Source organism: Telmatherina bonti (assembly GCF_933228915.1).
Source record: "Telmatherina bonti genome assembly, chromosome: 12".
NCBI lineage: Eukaryota > Metazoa > Chordata > Actinopteri > Atheriniformes > Telmatherinidae > Telmatherina > Telmatherina bonti.
The window spans coordinates 37674451-37694279 of record NC_136610.1 but is presented as its reverse complement, the minus strand read 5'-3'; the positions used below and the strand labels follow the sequence as shown (position 1 = coordinate 37694279).

The window sequence follows — 19829 nt, the reverse complement described above, 5'->3', positions numbered from 1 at the left end:
TTTAACAGTAAATGCTGATTAGGAAATGATTTCAGATAAAACAGCAAGGAGCCGCCATGCAGCTCTGTAGCATTACTGATAAAAACAGCAGAATTTCTGGTGAAACGATGCGAAACCAGTTAAATCTGGAGGAATCCAGTAAAATGTCAAACAGCACCGTTGTTCTTCTGAATGAAATGCTGACATGAGAGATGGAGCGATGTTCAACTGGAACGACTGGGAGATTGGAATAAGTTGTTTTAATAAAAGTCAGTTTTTTGGCCCTGAAGGTCCCCAGAGCGGGATCATACATGATAACACATAAAATACACTCATAAATTCTCATCTTTTTGGTGCATATCTACACCTTGATATTTTACACTATTATGTTGAAAATAATTCATGGTTTTGTTATTTTAATAATTAAAACAATCAAACTGCGTTAAAATCATAAACAATTGAAATGTTTTATGGTTTTGATCAGATTGGAAGTTTTTAAACAATTTATGGGGAAAAAAACGGAACATAAAACTGAAGTTTGGTTATGTTACGGCTGTCAAAAAGCCTCCAGACGGAGTAAAACATATCCATGCACGACAAGGACATGTGAGGGAAAAGCATTGCAGATTCCATAACTTTTAATAAAAAGCAGATTTAAATTAAAAAAGTAGCTTTAACACAAAATGTGACAAAACGCCGGAGGACAGATTCAGTTTCAGGCTGAAATATTTGGGCCTGACAGGATGGAAGCAGTGTAAACCAACGTGTTGGGAACACATACGTCGCTGTATTTGGAGATTTCATGCATGTTGATTCCCTCTGTGTTGAGAACCGTCTCCTTTTCTCCAGACTTTGTTGTGGTTTCGCTCAGCAGGCAGCGAGTCAGACCCCGGGTTTCCATGATGACAGCATTCTGGGCCAGCGAGGACACCACGGAGGTCAGGTCAAAGTGCACCTTGTTCACGGGCAACGACAGCTGGACCTACGAGGAGGCAGAAGACAATCACAGCTGTTGTCTTCCCATCCGTTTTAACATCAAACCACATGTGATAGTTTCACCTCCTCTTTATGACTGAGGCCGACAGATTGCCTGTAACCATGGCAGCATTTTCTGGTTGTGTCACATCAAGAAGATGAGATAAGAACCTCGTTGTTTAGTTCCTGTTATCTATCAGCTCTTTAACCTCACATGCAGACGTTGCTGATCTACTCTACTCTGCACAGCGATCCCCACCCTGGTCTGGAGGACCGGTGTCCTGCAGGTTTTCTAAGTGTTCCTGCTGCAACACACCTGGTTCAGACTCAGACCAGCTCTGCACATGTCTGCTAAACACACACTGATGTGAATCAGGTGTGTTGCAGCAGGGACACATGGAAAACCTGCAGGACTGGAGGATCCCTGATTTAAACAACATAAGGATGAAAATGAAACCCATTCACGTGCGAGTCAGAGTGCTGCGAGTCCAGCTGGACGGATGCTGCCGTGCAGAGCAGCGCTTTGCTCCACTTCCCTCCCTACAACAGTCCTCATGTTGAACTGCAACAACACGATCTCTTTGTGTTAGACACACACACCCTGTTCAGGCTAATCTTTCCAACACATCCTGACAAGGAGAGGTCAGCTACGTGCAGGAAGCTCCATGGACAGCTGGCTTGTTCTTCAGGAGGATCAGGGTTCATCCGGTCGGTCCACCACTGAGGAAGAGTGGAGCTCCGGATTTCGCCCCACATGGTGGTGGTACCTGTGGTCAGGTAGACAGGAGCTATGTGGGTTTCTGCTGTAAACCAGAAGCAGAGCTTTGAATCTAACGCGCTGCAACTGGAAACCAGTGGACGTGTGATGAGCAGCGGAGCAACAGACGGACACGCAGGCGGACACGCAGGCGGACACGCAGGCGGACACGCAGGCGGACACGCAGACGGACACGCAGGCGGACACGCAGGCGGACACGCAGGCGGACAAGCAGACGGACACGCAGGCGGACACGCAGGCGGACACGCAGACGGACACGCAGACGGACACGCAGGCGGACACGCAGACAGACACGCAGGCGGACAAGCAGGCGGACACGCAGGCGGACACGCAGACGGACACGCAGGCGGACACGCAGACGGACACGCAGGCGGACACGCAGACGGACACGCAGACGGACACGCAGGCGGACACGCAGGCGGACACGCAGACGGACACGCAGGCGGACACGCAGACAGACACGCAGGCGGACACGCAGACAGACACGCAGGCGGACAAGCAGGCGGACACGCAGGCGGACACGCAGACGGACACGCAGGCGGACACGCAGACGGACACGCAGGCGGACACGCAGACGGACACGCAGGCGGACACGCAGGCGGACACGCAGGCGGACACGCAGACGGACACGCAGGCGGACACGCAGGCGGACAGTTTGGTCCGTCTGGTGCGTCATTTTCGCAAATTATTCTGTTTTCAAGAGGTTTTTCGATCTTTTATTCGATCTTTTATTCGAAGCAGAAAACGAAGCAATAACATTGGAGTTTGTGGAGTTTGGTTGTAGAACTGACACACAACCAGAGAAAGAAACCAAACACAGAAGAAGAGAAACAACAAGAAGAAGATGCAGAAGTGGAGAGCAGCAAAAAACTTTGTGGTTTTTGGACAGTTGTAAGCAACCTTACTGCAGTGCGTTAGCACTACCAACCGCTGTCAGCACCCTGTACTGCCCCCTAGTGGATGAACTGAACAACCATGGAAAGTAAAAGATGCATGGAGGTACGACAAAGCTTGAAACAGATGTCTGCATTTATGCATGTTAGGGAGCAGAAATGGGCTTTAAAAGCTTGTTACTAACTGGGAAGTTAGAAGTGAGCACTTCGTTCTTGTTCTCGAAGCCACAAGAACATAATTTTATATTTAACGGTACACCGTTGCAGGACGGGGTTCTGCACGCGGCAGTGTCTGTGTCATGTAAACTAATATGTGTGTCGCTGTTAAAATACTCAAATACGTTGAAATTACCGTCAGAATAAATGTAAATGTGCAAAAATACACAAACATCTCTGCACTTTGTTTTTTACCTTTAACCCATGTCAAACAGTTTCATGTTCAAAAGGCGAATCGTTAATGTGCTGGTTCGCTCGGACAGAACTGCATTCATACAGAATCCTGCAGACTAGGATGATCATTTAGCAGCTAACACCGATGATAATGCATGTAGTGCATCTGACCAGCATCATCTGGCTGCTACTGACTCAACCTCTTCTCCTAATGAGCTCTTCTTCATCTGAGGCTGCCTTGCCCTGCTCTGAAGACCTGATAAGGACCCGATGGCGGTTAGGACGGATGCGCTACATACGGACCCACCTCACACCAGAGCTGATTCTGCTCATCGAAGCTGTATCTCTGGATGGCTGGGTTTATATCCAGGACAGAGTTCACCCTCATCTGGGTGGACGACTCGCCACCTGACGCTCGTTGAGCTTGTTTCTTCCTCGTCTCCACCCCGACTTCTGCCGCTTCAGAATCCTCCGCCGTGTTCATCTCAGAGTTCTCCGCATCCTCCTCGCCCTGCTCTTCCTTCTCTTCAGCTTCTTTTTCATCCTCATCTTCACTTTCGTAGTCCACCTACAGAGAATAGCAGTCGATACTTCATCGTGTTGACGATGCTGTGATATTTAATCAAAGTGAGATGGTTTTCTAACACAAGTCTGGTAAAGAGCTTTAACTTGAATCATGTGTTCTGGAGCAGGGAAACACTGGAAGCCTGCAGCCCACAGCTGCCAACCCCTGCTCAGCTGATCTACGGAGGTTTCTATCTGGTGCAGGAGGTGTACGATCCTCCTGGATGAGCAGTTTTCCATACCAACATGTCGAGAGGAGCGTTCAGCTCAGCAGGATACAATTTAATTCAATTCAACTTTATTTAAATAGCATCAAATCACGGCAATGCCGTCTCAAGATGCTTTACAGACAGGAAGAAAACATAATGAAAGCCAATTCTAACCAGTGGTTTATCAGTCTGTAAATATGCATGGTGGTGCTTCTGTTCCTGTCTGGAGATGAACTGAGAAGCAACGGGAAGGGATGTAAAACAGCCCTGAAGAGGAACTTCACACATGCACAGCAAGTTAAAGCCCTGATTTATGAACATGCGGTGGCATTCAGCTCAGCTGGATGCACTCACAGTCCCCGTTTCCACCGCTGTTTGCAGCTACATCCATCAACCCGGCCCGGCATTTTACTGGAGATAACTGAAGCTGCTCCGCTTGTAGCACGGCTAAACACTGTGGTCCTCTGCAAATGTTCAAACTGATCCAGTTTTAGACAACAACTGTTTTAAAAAAGCATGAAATCATGAGACCTGATAAGTTCAGATTTACCACAATGTGGACATCAGAACAGCTGCTCAGGGGTTGAACTCACGACATGCGTGTGGTTAACCGCGAGATCAGTCATTTTGTCAGGAAATACGAGCTCGTGGTCGCGACCTGATTTCTGTAAGTTTCAGACGGTTAAAAGCATGAAATCTAAAGGAAATACATCGTCCTCCAGGTGCTGTTTTCACCGTGAAATGAGGTTTAAAAGCGTCTAAGAGGGAAAAATAGCTCTATTCATGTTAAAAGTTAAAAACATGACATAATATATAAAAGATGTTTAAAGAATTGCTGTGTACAATCTGAGAAGTAAAGTTATGTTACAGAAACCATACATACGAATTTATTTTGCTGCTTTAAATGTTGCCTTCTGTTAACTTCAGTCTGTGGAGGTTGCCATATAACTGTGTAAACTAAAGGAGTCGGATTTAAACCAGTGTTTTACAACCACTGTGCCGTGAGAGATCATCAGGTCTGTCCTGAGAAATGATCCAACTTCACCTGATTGGTCTAAAAAGCAGCTCTGTGTTCATCCAAACAGGCCCTGGTGAAAGATAATAAAATTCCATCTTCTTGTGTTTATCAGATTTCTATTCAAGAGGCTTTGACGAGATGGACTTTATGTTATTAAAATGGACTTCTGATTTTTCAGAGAGAAAAAGAGGCCTTGGCTCCAAAAAGGTTGAAAAACACTGATCTAAACAAGCCTTGGCTTTCCTTCTGCTCCTTCTCAAACAACGTATAACGTTCCACTAATGTGCAATCTTTGTTTTGTTCTGTAAATGTGTTTGAGATAAAAATAAAAAACAACTCGGGACAAACCTGGTCTGCTGCAGAGACAACAAAAACCTGCTTAACTGTTTTTTAACAGACTTGTAAAGTGGTTTCTCTGGTAGTTCAGTTGATCAGATTATCTCCCGTGCAGACATGTTTTATCATATTCTGATGGAAACACAGTGAACTGATGTTCCGACTCTTTAACCTCTACATGTCCTGCAGGACGTCATCTGGAGACACAACATGAACTTCCACAGTTATTCTGATGATTTATTTCTTATTTTAATGGCTTTTAGATTAAAAAAAAAAAACTTGTGGAACTTTAATTAGTATTTAGATGTTATGCAGCAAACAGAGGTTAAACTTCACTAAATTCAGGTTGAAATAAAACATTCAGGCTAACTGTTATCCTGCTTTTAATCATCTTTCTGATGCTTTTAATGTTTTATGTAATGAGCTTCGAGTGCCTTGCCTTGTTTTTTCTATTTTACTTTTTTAAAAATTTTATTTATTTTTATATATACTTTTTTGTTCATTTTAAGTAATATCTAAATTCGTTTTTAATATCTTTTTCTATTTTTACTTACTTTAAATGATTTTTTATTTAATCATTATAGAAGTTATTTTATCAAAATTAAAATTTTTGTAAAATTATTTTTATTACAATTTATTGTTCTTTTTCTATTTTTTTTTAAATATTTACATTTTTTAATTATTTAAAATAAAAAAATATTAGTTTGTAAAGCTCTTATTAGTTTATGTCCCATGTATTTAGGTTATGATCTTTCCAGGCCCGTCAGGTCATCAGCAGCAAATCTTTTATTATTTATTCTGGATCCAGAACAGGAACAAGTTTTCATCAATGCAAGAGAACAAACATGCAACACACACCACAATGTATCGGAGACACTGTGGATTCATGACCAGTGAATCTGGAATCTGATCGTGGATCCACAGAAGATGGATGTAGGACCAGAACATCTGCTGCAGGTCTGGACTGTCTGGGTTATTAACTTCTAAAAGCTGAGAGCAGGACTCATGGAGAAGCACGGTTTGGTTATGATGATGCTCTTCTGTGGGAACACCTTCGTGGCTCGCTGAGGGCCGCCTGGAGTGTCGGGTTGGACGGGTCATGTGACCAGGACGTGGATTTTTAGCTGTTTTATTCTGAGTTCTGACGATGGAAAGCACACTGAGCTGCAAATCTCCTGCATGAAGAGTTCACTGATAAACAGTCAGACCTGAACCGGTCAGCTGTTTATCATTCAGCGATGAGACAACTGGCGGAAACCTCGCCAGCTTTCCTGGAGATGAAAACACCCTCATCCAGCTTCATACCTCTTCTTCCTGTCTGCCCTTTCTCTTCGTATCTGAGGCGTCGGCGTCTCCTTCGTCTTCCTGGTCGTCGACAATCTGCCGTTCCTCTTCCGCGTCCCCGTCGTCCAGCTGAGGAAGGAAAATGTCACTTCAGCCTTTCTTTGTTTTAAGGAGGAAATAAGATGTCAGGAGCTCAGAAACCAGGTCCAAACAGAGGTGGAAAGTCCTGGTCCAGAAAGTAAAAGTCCAGTCCGGCAGCCGTTCCGACCAGTCACCAGGTAACCTCCAGGTAAACGAGCCTGTTAGTGAAAACACCTGTTCTGGACGCTCAGGTAGATCCAGACACATGGCAGGACTTCTACCTTCTGGACCAGGAGCTACCTCCTCTGCTTCCAGACAACATTTAGGACAAAACTGAAGTGAAGTCAGACCCCTGCAGCGCCGGCTGCTCCGCCCTCGTCGGCGTCTCCATCCCTGAGGTTGGCCTTCCTCGTCTCCACGGCGATGGAGGCCAGCTTGGCGGTGCGCTTCTTGATGGCTTCCAGGAGGAGGCGGAAAAACCTGGTTGGCATGAAGTGGGAAAACGGTGGTGGTCAATGGTTTCTGACACTGCGAGGAAAACACACACACACACACACACACACACACCTGGTTTCCATGTAGTGGAGGATCTGATGAGGGGATAACAGGTTGTCGTCACGGTAACGGTCAGGTGGCAGGAAGCTGAAGGAGACTTTAAACACCCGCTGCTTCTGGTAGTTTTCTATCAGGAGAGTCTCCACCACATCCACCTTCTGCAGCACCTGCACACACACACACACACACACACACACTCATATAACCCACCTGCACACACACACACACACACACACTCATATAACCCACCTGCACACACACACACACACACTCATATAACCCACCTGCACACACACACACTCATATAACCCACCTGCACACACACACACACTCATATAACCCACCTCTACACACACACACACACACACTCATATAACCCACCTGCACACACACACACACACACACACACTCATATAACCCACCTGCACACACACACACACACACACACTCATATAACCCACCTGCACACACACACACACACACACACTCATATAACCCACCTGCACACACACACACACACACACTCATATAACCCACCTGCACACACACACACACACACTCATATAACCCACCTGCACACACACACACACACACACACACTCATATAACCCACCTCTACACACACACACACACACACTCATATAACCCACCTGCACACACACACACACACACACACTCATATAACCCACCTGCACACACACACACACACACTCATATAACCCACCTGCACACACACACACACACACACACACACTCATATAACCCACCTGCACACACACACACACACACACACTCATATAACCCACCTCTACACACACACACACACACACACACACTCATATAACCCACCTCTACACACACACACACACACACATAACCCACTTCTACACATACACACTCATAACCCACCTCTACACACACACACACACACACACACACACACACACACACACACTCATAACCCACCTCTACACACACACACACACTCATATAACCCACCTCTACACACACACACACACACACATAAAACCCACCTCAACACACACACACACACACACACACACACACACACACACACATAAAACCCACCTCAACACACACACACACACACACTCATATAACCCACCTCTACACACACACACACACACACACACACACATAAAACCCACCTCAACACACACACACACACACTGTAGGTCTGGACCGATTCCCGACTGAATCGATTCATCGCATCGATTCATAAATGTTCAGAAATGATTATTTTTGACAAAAGTTTTTAATGATATTCTTTCATCATGTGACTCCGGTGACTGTGTGATCCTTATTTACTGGACTTAACTGCTGCATTTGATACGGTCGATCAGGATATTTTAATCTCACGTTTGGAACATTGTGTCGGCATAAAAGGTGTGGCTCTGGATCGGTTCAGGTCCTCTTTAAACGACCGAAGCTTTTCAGTTTGTCCAGGGGACTATGAGTATTCCAGTGCGCCACTAGAATATGGAGTCCCACAGGGATCCATTCTGGGCCCAGTTCTGTTTTCTTTATATTTATTCCCTTTGGGCTCAATTCTTAGGAGACATGGCATCTCCTTTCATTGTTACACCGATGACTGCCAGATTTATCTCCCTCTTAAAAACAATGATGGGTCTCCTCTTGATTCTCTTCAAACATGTCTGAAGGACGTCAAATCTTGGATGGCAATGATCTTTCTTAACCTAAATGACTCCAAAACAGAGATGGTGGCGTCTGGTTCCAGGCCTGCTGATGTAACACCTATCGATCTGGACCATTTTAATTTATTTTACAAGCCAGAAATTGTGAACCTGGGTTTTAAAATTCTGAATTAAAGCTTGAAGCCAGATTCGGTCCGTGGTTAAAACAGGTTTCTTCCATCTGAGGCAGCTGGTGGAAGTTAAACACTTTTTAGCACGTCTGCACTTTGAAGCAGTAATCCATGCCTTTGTAACCACCCGGCTGGATTACTGCAACGCACTTTATTTTGGGGTGAGTCAGTCGTTTTTATCTCATCTGCAGCTGGTACAAAATGCAGCTGCACGTCTTTTAACTGGAACACGCAGATATGAGCACATCACCCCGGTTTTATCATCTCTTCACTGGCTGCCCGTGCACTTTAGGATCCATTTTAAGCTCCTTTTATTTGTTTTTAAATGTGTGAATGGTGCTGCCCCGCGGTACCTCTCTGAGCTCCTCCATCCCTACACACCCTCTGGTCTCTCAGGTCGGCTGACCAGCTGCTTCCATCAGTACCGAGGAGGAAACGGAAGCTCAGAGGGGACCGGGCCTTTACACCTAAACTGTGGAATGAGCTTCCTTTCCACGTTAGACAGGCCTCCTCTGTATCTGCTGTTAAATCTGGACTGAAGACCCGTTTGTTTCAGCTGGCTTTCCGCACAATAAGTTGACTTTTTAGATCCAATTGTTTTAATTTGATTGCCTTTATTTATTATTTGATTGTTTTTAGATGTCTGAAATTTTTTTTTGGCACTTTGGTCAACATTGTTGTTTTTAAAGTGCCTTACAAATAAAGTTGTATTGTAAAATGAAGAGGTTCAAAGTAAACAGCAGAGCTAGCAGGAAGCTAGCAGCTAGCCTTGCAGCTACGGTTACCGAGCGAGAGATTTCCTGATCGGGTCTGAAGGCAGCGTTGGGGAACATTCTGGTTTTTATGGACATGAGGACAGATGAGACGTGGACGGGACTTCCTGCAGATGGAAGCTGTTAAACGCCAAAATAAACACGCATCAGTCGCTCCGTTCTGCTGCGAACACATTGTTCCTGAAGATTCCAGCGAAACGTGCGCTATGTGTTGGATTTATTCATGATTCCACAGGAATAAGAGCTACTGGACAGAAATGTGACGAGATGGAATGGACACTGAATGAGTCTTAAGTCGTATGAATGTGACCACGGACAGAAAAAACCTCGCCGGGGAAAAAGAAGCATGAAATCCTGATGATGGAATCGCAGCACCTGAACCTGAGGTGTCTCCGACACAGATAACATTCCATTAAAACCAGGAAAAGAGATCTGGAAAAGGAGGCGGGTACCTCAGCCAGGCAGACTCTGGCCAGCTTCTTCCTCAGCATCTTGGCTTTCTTCAGAGCTTTCTTGTTGTTCAGCACCGGGACGCTCATCATGGGGGTTTTGATGTTGGAACTGGCAACCATCAGGATCTCCCTGAGACTGAGAGGAGAGCAGAGATCAGTGTTTTATAGTAATACCAGCGTCTCCAGATCCTCTGGATCCATTCAGGATTTGTCTGTACAACTAGATGATCAATAATCTGCTTATTGTGAGAGACTCTACCTTTGTGAGGTGCTCCTCGTGTTACTGGATCTCTAATGAAACGCATGTTTGTCATGCTGCTTTGTGAAAGTATCGCTGCCTTCATCAGACTTTCTGCTGCTGAAGTTCGGCCGATACTTTACAGGAAACACAGAGTGAGGCGGATCTTGCGGGTCTTCCAGGACATAAACCGTCTCGTTTCTCACCATTTCCCATGTTTTCTACTGCGGTTGCATCAAAACTCTGCTCAGATCTCGTTAGATGTGTTTCTGCCTCGCCGGCTGGCCTGGTGGTTGTGGTGTTTAACGAAGCAGGAGGGAAACGGGTAAACACACCAGACATCCTCCAGGCTTCAAACATGCAGACTCTTCCTGCTTTTCTCTGGTTTATTTTAGTTTCGGAGGCTGAAAAACCGATGTTTGGTTTTTAACCCTTTAAAAATCATGTTTTCTTTACTTTGGAAATGTTCTAGATCAGCACGTTTGTTTGTTTAGATAATAAAATATGATTTGTCATATTTATGGCATCATTTAAACCCTTTTTATAAGTTATTTATATTACATATAATATATATATTGTCCATGTATTGATCATAGATATATGCAGCATTATGAAACAACACTACTATCCGCAGACGGAGCTTTTCTAATGTCGTTTCTAAAGGTTTAACACCAAAACATTATTATAAGGAGTGATTTATCTGCAATAAGTTGATTTAAAGTCGTATTTCTGCTGATTTATTTTGCTGAAAACGACTGGAAGACATCTGCCAGCGTTCCTGTGTTGGGCTGACGTGCTTCCCACAGTGTCACAAACTGCTCAGTGTTTTTACGTGCTGAGGCGTCCTTACCGAGGAATTCCCAGCGTGACGTTCATCTCTCCTCTGCCGGCGAAGTGGAAGGTGTTGAGGGTCATCTGGGTGGAGGGTTCTCCGATGGACTGAGCTGCCAGCAGACCTACAGCTTCGCCCGGATCGCACAGCGAGCGCTGCCACTTGTAATGCAGCAGCTGCCGGAGGCTGGCCGCAGAAAACGCGCGTTAAAGCACAGAAAAGATCTGATCAGAGGAAAACTGTTTCTCTAGAAGCAGCGTGACTCACGCCGAGGACGTGCTTCACAATGACAAGAAATCATTTATCTGTGTGAATTATCTAAGTATGAAAAAGCTGTGAGGTTTAATGAATCTGACGCCAGCAGGCGCCGTTCAACCTGATCTCGACTCGTTCCCAGACAACCAGGAAGGAAGGTCTGGTTCCGTCTCTGGAGCACGGCTGTGTTCTGATAACTTGACAACATTCCCAGCAGCTTTCACACCTGCTGTCGTCCACGCCGTCGGGATCCCCGCTGCCTCTGCTCTGCAGGTACTTCTCCGTGATGGCGTGAAAGTTTTCTGAGACCGATCCGAAGCAGACGTCGGGCCGGAACAGGCCCAGCGAGGGTTCAGGGCAGCGGCAGGACTTCCTCAGGTATTTCGTTCTGCTGGCTTCGTCCAGAGAGTGCCACTGCTTCACGAGCTGCAGAGAGAAGCGGCGATGATGGCGCTGAGGCAACACGAGCGCCGACATTTTCATGCAGAAATACCTCCAGCGTGGCGTCGTCTCTGCCGTTACCGGCCTCCGCTCCCGGCATAGTCTGTTTTAGTTTAGCCAACTTCTTCTGGGAAAACAGCAGGAACGCTCCTGGAACAGGTCGAACACCACAGACGCTCACGCAAACACACCCAGACACAGAAATCAGGCCTACAGCTGTGCTCATAGTTATTCATATTTACTCGTATTTATTCATATTTACTCATATTTATTCATATTTACTCGTATTTATTCATATTTACTCATATTTATTCATATTTACTCGTATTTATTCATATTTACTCGTATTTATTCATATTTACTTGTATCTAGAAGGAAAAAAAACAGCTGCCTGTAAAATAAGCTGAAATTGACTAAAGTAAGAATAAATAAAGATTTTATGGAAATCATCACATTATTTTCTAATTCTGGTTCAATAGAATTTTTTTTTTAAAACGCAAACAAATAAGATAATTTATTCCATCAGTCATAAAGTAATATTTAGTTGAACGATCCTTTAATGTTTCCGCTCCAGTCAGGTGTTTTCTGTTCCTCTCAGTCAGACTTCTGCACCTGTTGACAGGTATTTTCTCCCACTGTTCAACAGAAAACTGCTCTAATTTGTCCAGGACACATTTGTTTGTTTGTTTTTTTTCTTTCTTCAACTCAATTAAATGAAAAAACAGTGTCTTATATTACTAAATTATATTTTTGCAAATTTTTAGTTATTGTTCCCTTTTTAAGTCTCCAGTTATTTGAGTGACTGTTGTAAATTCAGCTTTTCTTTAATGAAAGGGGATGAAGACATATGAGCACAGCTGTAGAACCGACAACATGTTATCCACCTCTGCGAGGACACGCCGTCTCTCTCTTGGACTTCCAGCGCTGGATGGCTGCAAAGTGGTGACTGGCGGTCTGAGGGTTCATCTGTGTCAGGACGCTGTCCAGACCCTGAGACCTCCGGATGACCTGCGATCAAGCAGAAGGATCAGTTACATCTATGTGCACTGAGGAAACCTGTCAAAGCTTCTCTCTTCATTCATTTTACAGATTTACATTCAGTCTGACGGCATGGCTGCTTCATCCAGCAGCTAACACAAAGATGTGGAAAAAACAGCAGAAAAACTGCTGCAGAGAACAGAAACACATGCAGACAGGTGTGTTTATAAGTAGCACACATTTATCCCCGGCGGCCGCGTACGTTGTTACTGTGGCAACCAGTTTGTCCAGTGGAGCCCACTGAGGAGGGAAGAACTGGATCTGACAAGGCTGCGAGGACTCAGTGTCCTGATGGACGCTGGAACTTTGTTCCAGTCTGGATGCAGAAGACAGATTCGTAGATGGGCGAACTGGGTCGTCCTTGCTTTGCGTTGGTTACGTACGCTTAGCTCAGCGGATTCAAATCAATCACTAATCAGCAGAAAGTTTCATGCATAGACTGTATATAAAAGATGGGCGGAGCCTCCGTGACGTCACCCGTAGGTTTCTGAAGAGCTGAATTGAAGCTTGGTGGGCGGTTCCTACCATCACCATCTTGGCAGCATCATGTGTGTCGTCTCACCCACAAAATACAAATATGGGCAAAGAGGCGGAGCTGAGAGGGGGGCTGTGAGCGTCATGGTGGATGATTGACATCTAGCGAACTCCGAGCTTTCTGTAGCTAAGAGCTAACCGAGCTAACCTGGAGATAACAGGAGCTAACCAGCTAACAGAGGTAAGCGGGCTAAAGCTAAGTCACGTTGTTAACCGGCTAAAAACCGCGGTGGTTCTACGTTCTTCTGACTTGAAGCGGGAGATCGGGTACCTGTCAATTAAAAGGACACGCCCCTAAATATGCCGAACTTCAAGATTAAATTACTTTTAAACGGGCGAGTTAGAAAAAAATTCACTCCCCCCACAGTTGTCAAGAAGGTAAACCTGACCTATTAAACCTTTTGTACCAGGCTGTAAACATGTTTATTCCTGCTGTAAAAATGTTTATTCCTGCTGTAAACATGTTTATTCTGCTGTAAACATGTTTATTCCTGCCTTCCTGATGCTGCTAACGCATCTTCTGTTCTGTTCTGCCTCTACTAGACGTCTTCTACTGGACATCTCTACTGGACGTCTCTACTGGACGTCTCTACTGCATGTCTCTACTGGATGTCTCTACTAGACGTCTTCTACTGGACATCTCTACTGGACGTCTCTACTGGACGTCTCTACTGCATGTCTCTACTGGATGTCTCTACTAGACGTCTTCTACTGGACGTCTCTACTGGACGTCTCTACTGGACGTCTCTACTGCATGTCTCTACTAGACGTCTTCTACTGGACATCTCTACTGGACGTCTTTACTAGACGTTTTTCTACTGAATATCTCTACTAGACGTCTCTACTGGACGTCTTCTACTAGACGTCTTCTACTAGACGTCTCTACTGGACGTCTTTACTAGACGTTTTTCTACTGAATATCTCTACTAGACGTCTCTACTGGACGTCTTCTACTAGACGTCTTCTACTGGACATCTCTACTGGACGTCTCTACTGGACGTCTCTACTGCATGTCTCTACTGGATGTCTCTACTAGACGTCTTCTACTGGACGTCTCTACTGGACGTCTCTACTGGACGTCTCTACTGCATGTCTCTACTAGACGTCTTCTACTGGACATCTCTACTGGACGTCTTTACTAGACGTTTTTCTACTGAATATCTCTACTAGACGTCTCTACTGGACGTCTTCTACTAGACGTCTTCTACTAGACGTCTCTACTGGACGTCTTTACTAGACGTTTTTCTACTGAATATCTCTACTAGACGTCTCTACTGGACGTCTTCTACTAGACGTCTTCTACTAGACGTCTTCTACTGGACGTCTCTACTGGACGTCTTTACTAGACGTTTTTCTACTGAATATCTCTACTAGACGTCTCTACTGGACGTCTTCTACTGGACGTCTTCTACTAGACGTTTTTCTACTGAATATCTCTACTAGACGTCTTCTACTAGACGTCTTCTACTGGACGTCTCTACTGGACGTCTTTACTAGACGTTTTTCTACTGAATATCTCTACTAGACGTCTTCTACTAGACGTCTCTACTAGACGTCTTTACTAGACGTTTTTCTACTGAATGTCTCTACTAGACGTCTCTACTGAATGTCTCTACTGGACGTCTACTGAATGTCTCTACTGGACGTCTCTACTGAACGTCTCTACTGGACGTCTTCTACTAGACGTCTCTACTAAATGTCTCTACTGGACATCTCTACTGGACGTCTTCTACTAGACGTCTTCTACTGGACGCCTCTACTGGACGCCTCTACTGGACGTCTTCTACTAGACGTCTCTACTGAATGTCTCTACTGGACATCTCTACTGGACGTCTTCTACTAGACGTCTCTACTGGACATCTCTACTGGACGTCTTCTACTAGACGTCTCTACTGGACGCCTCTACTGGACGTCTTCTACTAGACGTCTCTACTGGACGCCTCTACTGGACGTCTTCTACTAGACGTCTCTACTGGACGTCTTCTACTAGACGTCTCTACTGGACGCCTCTACTGGACGTCTTCTACTAGACGTCTCTACTGGACGCCTCTACTGGACGTCTTCTACTAGACGTCTTCTACTAGACGTCTCTACTGGACGTCTCTACTGGACGTCTCTACTGAATATCTCTACTGGACGTTTTCTACTGGACGTCTTCTACTGGACGTCTCTACTGGACGTCTCTACTGGACATCTACTGAATGTCTCTACTAGACGTCTCTACTGGATGTCTCTACTGAATGTCTCTACTGGACATCTACTGAATGTCTCTACTGGACGTCTCTACTGGATGTCTCTACTGAATGTCTCCACTAGACGTCTACTGGACATCTCTACTGGACATCTCTACTGGACGTCTTCTACTAGACGTCTCTACTGAATGTCTCTACTGGACATCTCTACTGGACGTCTTCTACTAGACGTCTCTACTGGACGCCTCTACTGGACGCCTCTACTGGGCGTCTCTACTGGACGTCTTCTACTAGACGTCTCTACTGGACGTCTTCTACTAGACGTCTTCTACTAGACGTCTCTACTGGACGCCTCTACTGGACGTCTCTACTGGACGTCTCTACTGGACGTCTTCTACTAGACGTCTCTACTGGGCGTCTCTACTGCATGTCTCTACTGCATGTCTCTACTAGACGTCTTCTACTGGACATCTCTACTGGACGTCTCTACTGCATGTCTCTACTGGATGTCTACTAGACGTCTTCTACTGGACATCTCTACTGGACGTCTCTACTGCATGTCTCTACTAGACGTCTTCTACTGGACATCTCTACTGGACGTCTTTACTAGACGTTTTTCTACTGAATATCTCTACTAGACGTGTCTACTGGACGTCTCTACTGTAAACCCAACATGCCAACGTTAAACAACGAAGCTTTAGTTTGGAAACATGGAGGCGAAATGTTTCTCTGCGCTACCTCGTAGTTTTCCTCGATGAAGGGAAACTGCCGCGGCTGCAGGAACTGCGTCTTGGGGATGTCCAGGCCATCCTCGCCGTACAGGAACTGCACCACAGATCCATCGCTGTCCCTCACAGTCAGATCATACTGCACCACCAGACCCTCCAGATGCTTGATGATACACCTGCAGAGCAGAAGAAGGATGAAGAGATGGTGAATAAATAAGTACAAGTCTGGAAAAACATGCAGCTGATGAGCGTGTACCTCTGCAGATATCCTGATCTGGAGGTTTTCACCGCCGTGTCCACCAGTCCTTCTCTACCCGCCATGCAGTGGAAGAAAAACTCCTGCAGGTAATGAAGATCACAGAGAGGAAGAGAGAGACAGGCGTCATGAAGGAAGGAACCTTTTCCACCTTTTTATTACCGCAAGCGAGCGGATTTCTGAAAACCTTCAGACCCTTCAGAGCAGCGTTTCCTCACGCAGGACCCCCGCCCTGCAGGACCCCCGCCCTGCAGGTTTTAGAGGTCACCCTGCTTCAACACACCTGAAGGAAGTAAAGTCTCGTTACCAGGCTGCAAAGAGTTGATGAGAAAGTTCAGTAACTCGGTGCTGGGAGGAGGAATGTGTCTGCAGGGCGGGGGCTCCTGACGGCCTGCATGAGGAAACACTGGAATAATACAGTAGAGAAAACTGAGTTTGAGACTTAAATTCTTCTATTTACAATCTAATTTAATGGATAAAATACACTGAAAGTAGCTGAAATAACAGTGACTCGTCGCCAGCGATGCATCAGTGTGTGTTGCACGGCGTCTGCAGCTGCTGCAAAACGCTGCTGCCTTTAGGAGCCCTTCCCGGGGTTCCCGTCCGTCTATGAATCCATTTTAAGATCCTTTTCTTCTTTTTAAGTCTATTAATGCTGTTTTTTGGTTCTCTGTTTTGTTTTGCAGGTTTATTGATTTAACCTTCATCACACTGCTTAAAAAAATGATGTTTTTTCCTTACAAAACTGCAGAACAGAAAAAAAAAATCATGCCTACCTTTTAAAAGCACATATCTTTCTTGTTTAGTTGTGACAGCCTGGTATTTTGTACATGCTTAAATAAAGAATGACTAAATATCTTTATAATGTCTTTTTCACATTTTTCTTTTTAAAAAAAACAACCTTTGTTTACAGTTTAGTTTTTTTACTTTTTAATGGTGAAGATCAGGGGTTTATTCTAGCTTGAAATTCAAAGTGAGCAACGTGACTCGATCGTCCTGCTTTGCATCCTTTACCTGCTCCGCATCCCGACGAGTCCGGCCGACGAACGGAGAGATGACCTCTTCGCTGAAGAATACAGACACATCATTGTCCTCTAAATGTGGCCCTGCAGGTTCACCTACAGGGAACTGTGTTACGTCTAGGGGTGGGAAAATCAAATAGATTTTTTTGCTTCACAATTTTAAAATCAATTTTTTGTTAAAAAATCTTTTTTTTTTTCAAATTAATAAAAATAATCCATGATTAAAAATTGTCATTTTTATTGTTTATATTGATCTTTTTACTTGTCTTCTTGGGTATTATAGCAGCAGAATTATTGTGTTTTTTCCTCATTAAAATCAAGAAAAAGCAAAAAAAAGAAGTTTTATACATTTATTTTCTCTTTAATCTACAAAAATTTGCAATATTAAAGAATAGTGAGAATCGCAATTTAAATCGAAACGGCACCAAAAAAACGAATCAAACCGGGACAAAAGCGTAGCGTCACAGCCCTAGTTACTTCGGTGCGTTCAGGCGCCGGCGGTGTGTTGAAGGTTAAAGCGCTTCAGAAATAAAAATGTTCAGTTTCTGACTTCATTCCTAAAACTCTGCAGTCGTTTTCTCCGTCACTGCCTGCAGACGCAGATTACTGAACAAGAACACACAACTTTACCTTCTCATGCATGAATTTATAAAAAATGCAGCGATTTTATAAAATACAGTATTTTATCTCTACAGACACATGCAGTGATACTTTTTAATACAGATCTTTTTAATACAGATATTTACAGTTTATCATGACGTGATTTATTTTAATGTATTATATGAAATATTTATAATCATCATATTATGTGAATCTCCTGTAAAATGGAGCTGTTCCTGTGTATCACAAAGCCAACTTGTGTGCTGATATTTACTTATTGTCCAGTGGGTGGAACGTATCGGACGTGGTTTATTTCCACACATCCATCCAGGCCTTATGCATGAAAGGGTTAATGGACGTAAACTGAGTTTATGCACCTGCGGTTTGATGCCCGTCAGAAACCTTCCGGAAACGAAGCCTCCAGCGCCGGGGGAGGGGTCATACGGCTGGAAGCACGGGAGGAATTTCCCAGAAGGCATCAGTGGAGGTCTGCGGCCCTCCAACTCAATCTGACCAAGCAGACAGGAGATCTGAAACGCAGCAGGAGGAAAATGCAGCCAGCGGAGAGACTAGACGTTAAACTGGAGCAGAATGACGGGGACAGTCAGCGTGGGGGGGGGGGGGGGGTACCTGCATGGTGTTCACCGTCGATCCTTTGGCTCCTGATTGGACCATCAGCTGCAGGTTGTTGTCTGGGAAGGATGTATGCAACCCGATCGGCATGCACACCTTCAGACGGAGACATGAACGCGTCGTTAGAACGACTGAAACTCAACGTTGCCGCAGGAATTAAAACAACGGTTCGCAGGGAAACTAGCAGCTGTCTGGTTTCTGGGGGTTAGCAGGCTCAGCAGACCTTCAGTCCAACAGTCAGAAGGAGGGAGGAGGTCTCCGTCTGGTGTCATAATCCTAAACCGCACCTGGTCTCATGTGGTCTAGATGCCAAACAATCCCAGAAAACCGGTAAAATAACGGTTCCACACAGCAGAGCTGCGTGTTAATGAAACTACATGACATGAGGAATAACTCAGTCCAGACTGGAACCTGCCGGACCTGGTCTGGCGAGGTCACGGCCCCTAAAGAAGCAGAGGAAAGGCCCTTCATGCAGCCAGGCTCACGTCTCTGGACTGTTTACGCCCATCGCCATGTTGATGACTGAGAAGTTTGGTGGGAAACATGCGGCCCCGGGGCCACAAACCAGACCAGCTGCAGAGTGAGCGGCGGCGCTGCCAGCTGACCTTGTTAACCTCGTTGTTGACCTGGTTGGCCACTTCTTTGAACTTGTGGTCGGCCATGGTGAAGTCTCTCTGGTCGGGGTTGAGGTGAGCGTCCTGCCATCGACTCCGAGCTTCAGCCTGGTCCACGTCAGCCGGCAGGTTGAACGCAGCCTGGAGGGCCTGCGTGGCAGAACAGAAACGGGCTGAGTCGGCCGCCAGAGGCCCGTTTATGCTGGACGGACGGACAGCGTCGGTTATGGACGCAATGTGGTCGTTTTGATTGGTGTATGAACCTCCCGTGACTGTAAACCTGCTGGGCACGACATTAATGCCCTGAAAACTT

At 45.3% G+C, this 19829-nt stretch overlaps 1 protein-coding gene across 1 annotated transcript in view; it reads right to left on the bottom strand.

Moving 5' to 3' along the window:
- polr1a (RNA polymerase I subunit A) overlaps nt 1–19829 on the bottom strand; it is a 37633-nt gene that overhangs the window by 1142 nt on the left and 16662 nt on the right. Inside the window, exons 20-34 of the mRNA XM_079250517.1 lie at nt 19508–19666; nt 18900–18998; nt 18647–18799; nt 16648–16730; nt 16402–16567; nt 12784–12907; nt 11952–12049; nt 11685–11884; nt 11222–11389; nt 10134–10269; nt 7075–7229; nt 6858–6987; nt 6448–6555; nt 3323–3583; nt 761–961 (exon numbers count right to left, since the gene is read on the bottom strand). Of these exons, the coding sequence (XP_079106643.1) occupies nt 761–961; nt 3323–3583; nt 6448–6555; nt 6858–6987; nt 7075–7229; nt 10134–10269; nt 11222–11389; nt 11685–11884; nt 11952–12049; nt 12784–12907; nt 16402–16567; nt 16648–16730; nt 18647–18799; nt 18900–18998; nt 19508–19666 (2241 nt within the window). The remainder of the gene's footprint in view (nt 1–760; nt 962–3322; nt 3584–6447; nt 6556–6857; nt 6988–7074; nt 7230–10133; nt 10270–11221; nt 11390–11684; nt 11885–11951; nt 12050–12783; nt 12908–16401; nt 16568–16647; nt 16731–18646; nt 18800–18899; nt 18999–19507; nt 19667–19829) is intronic.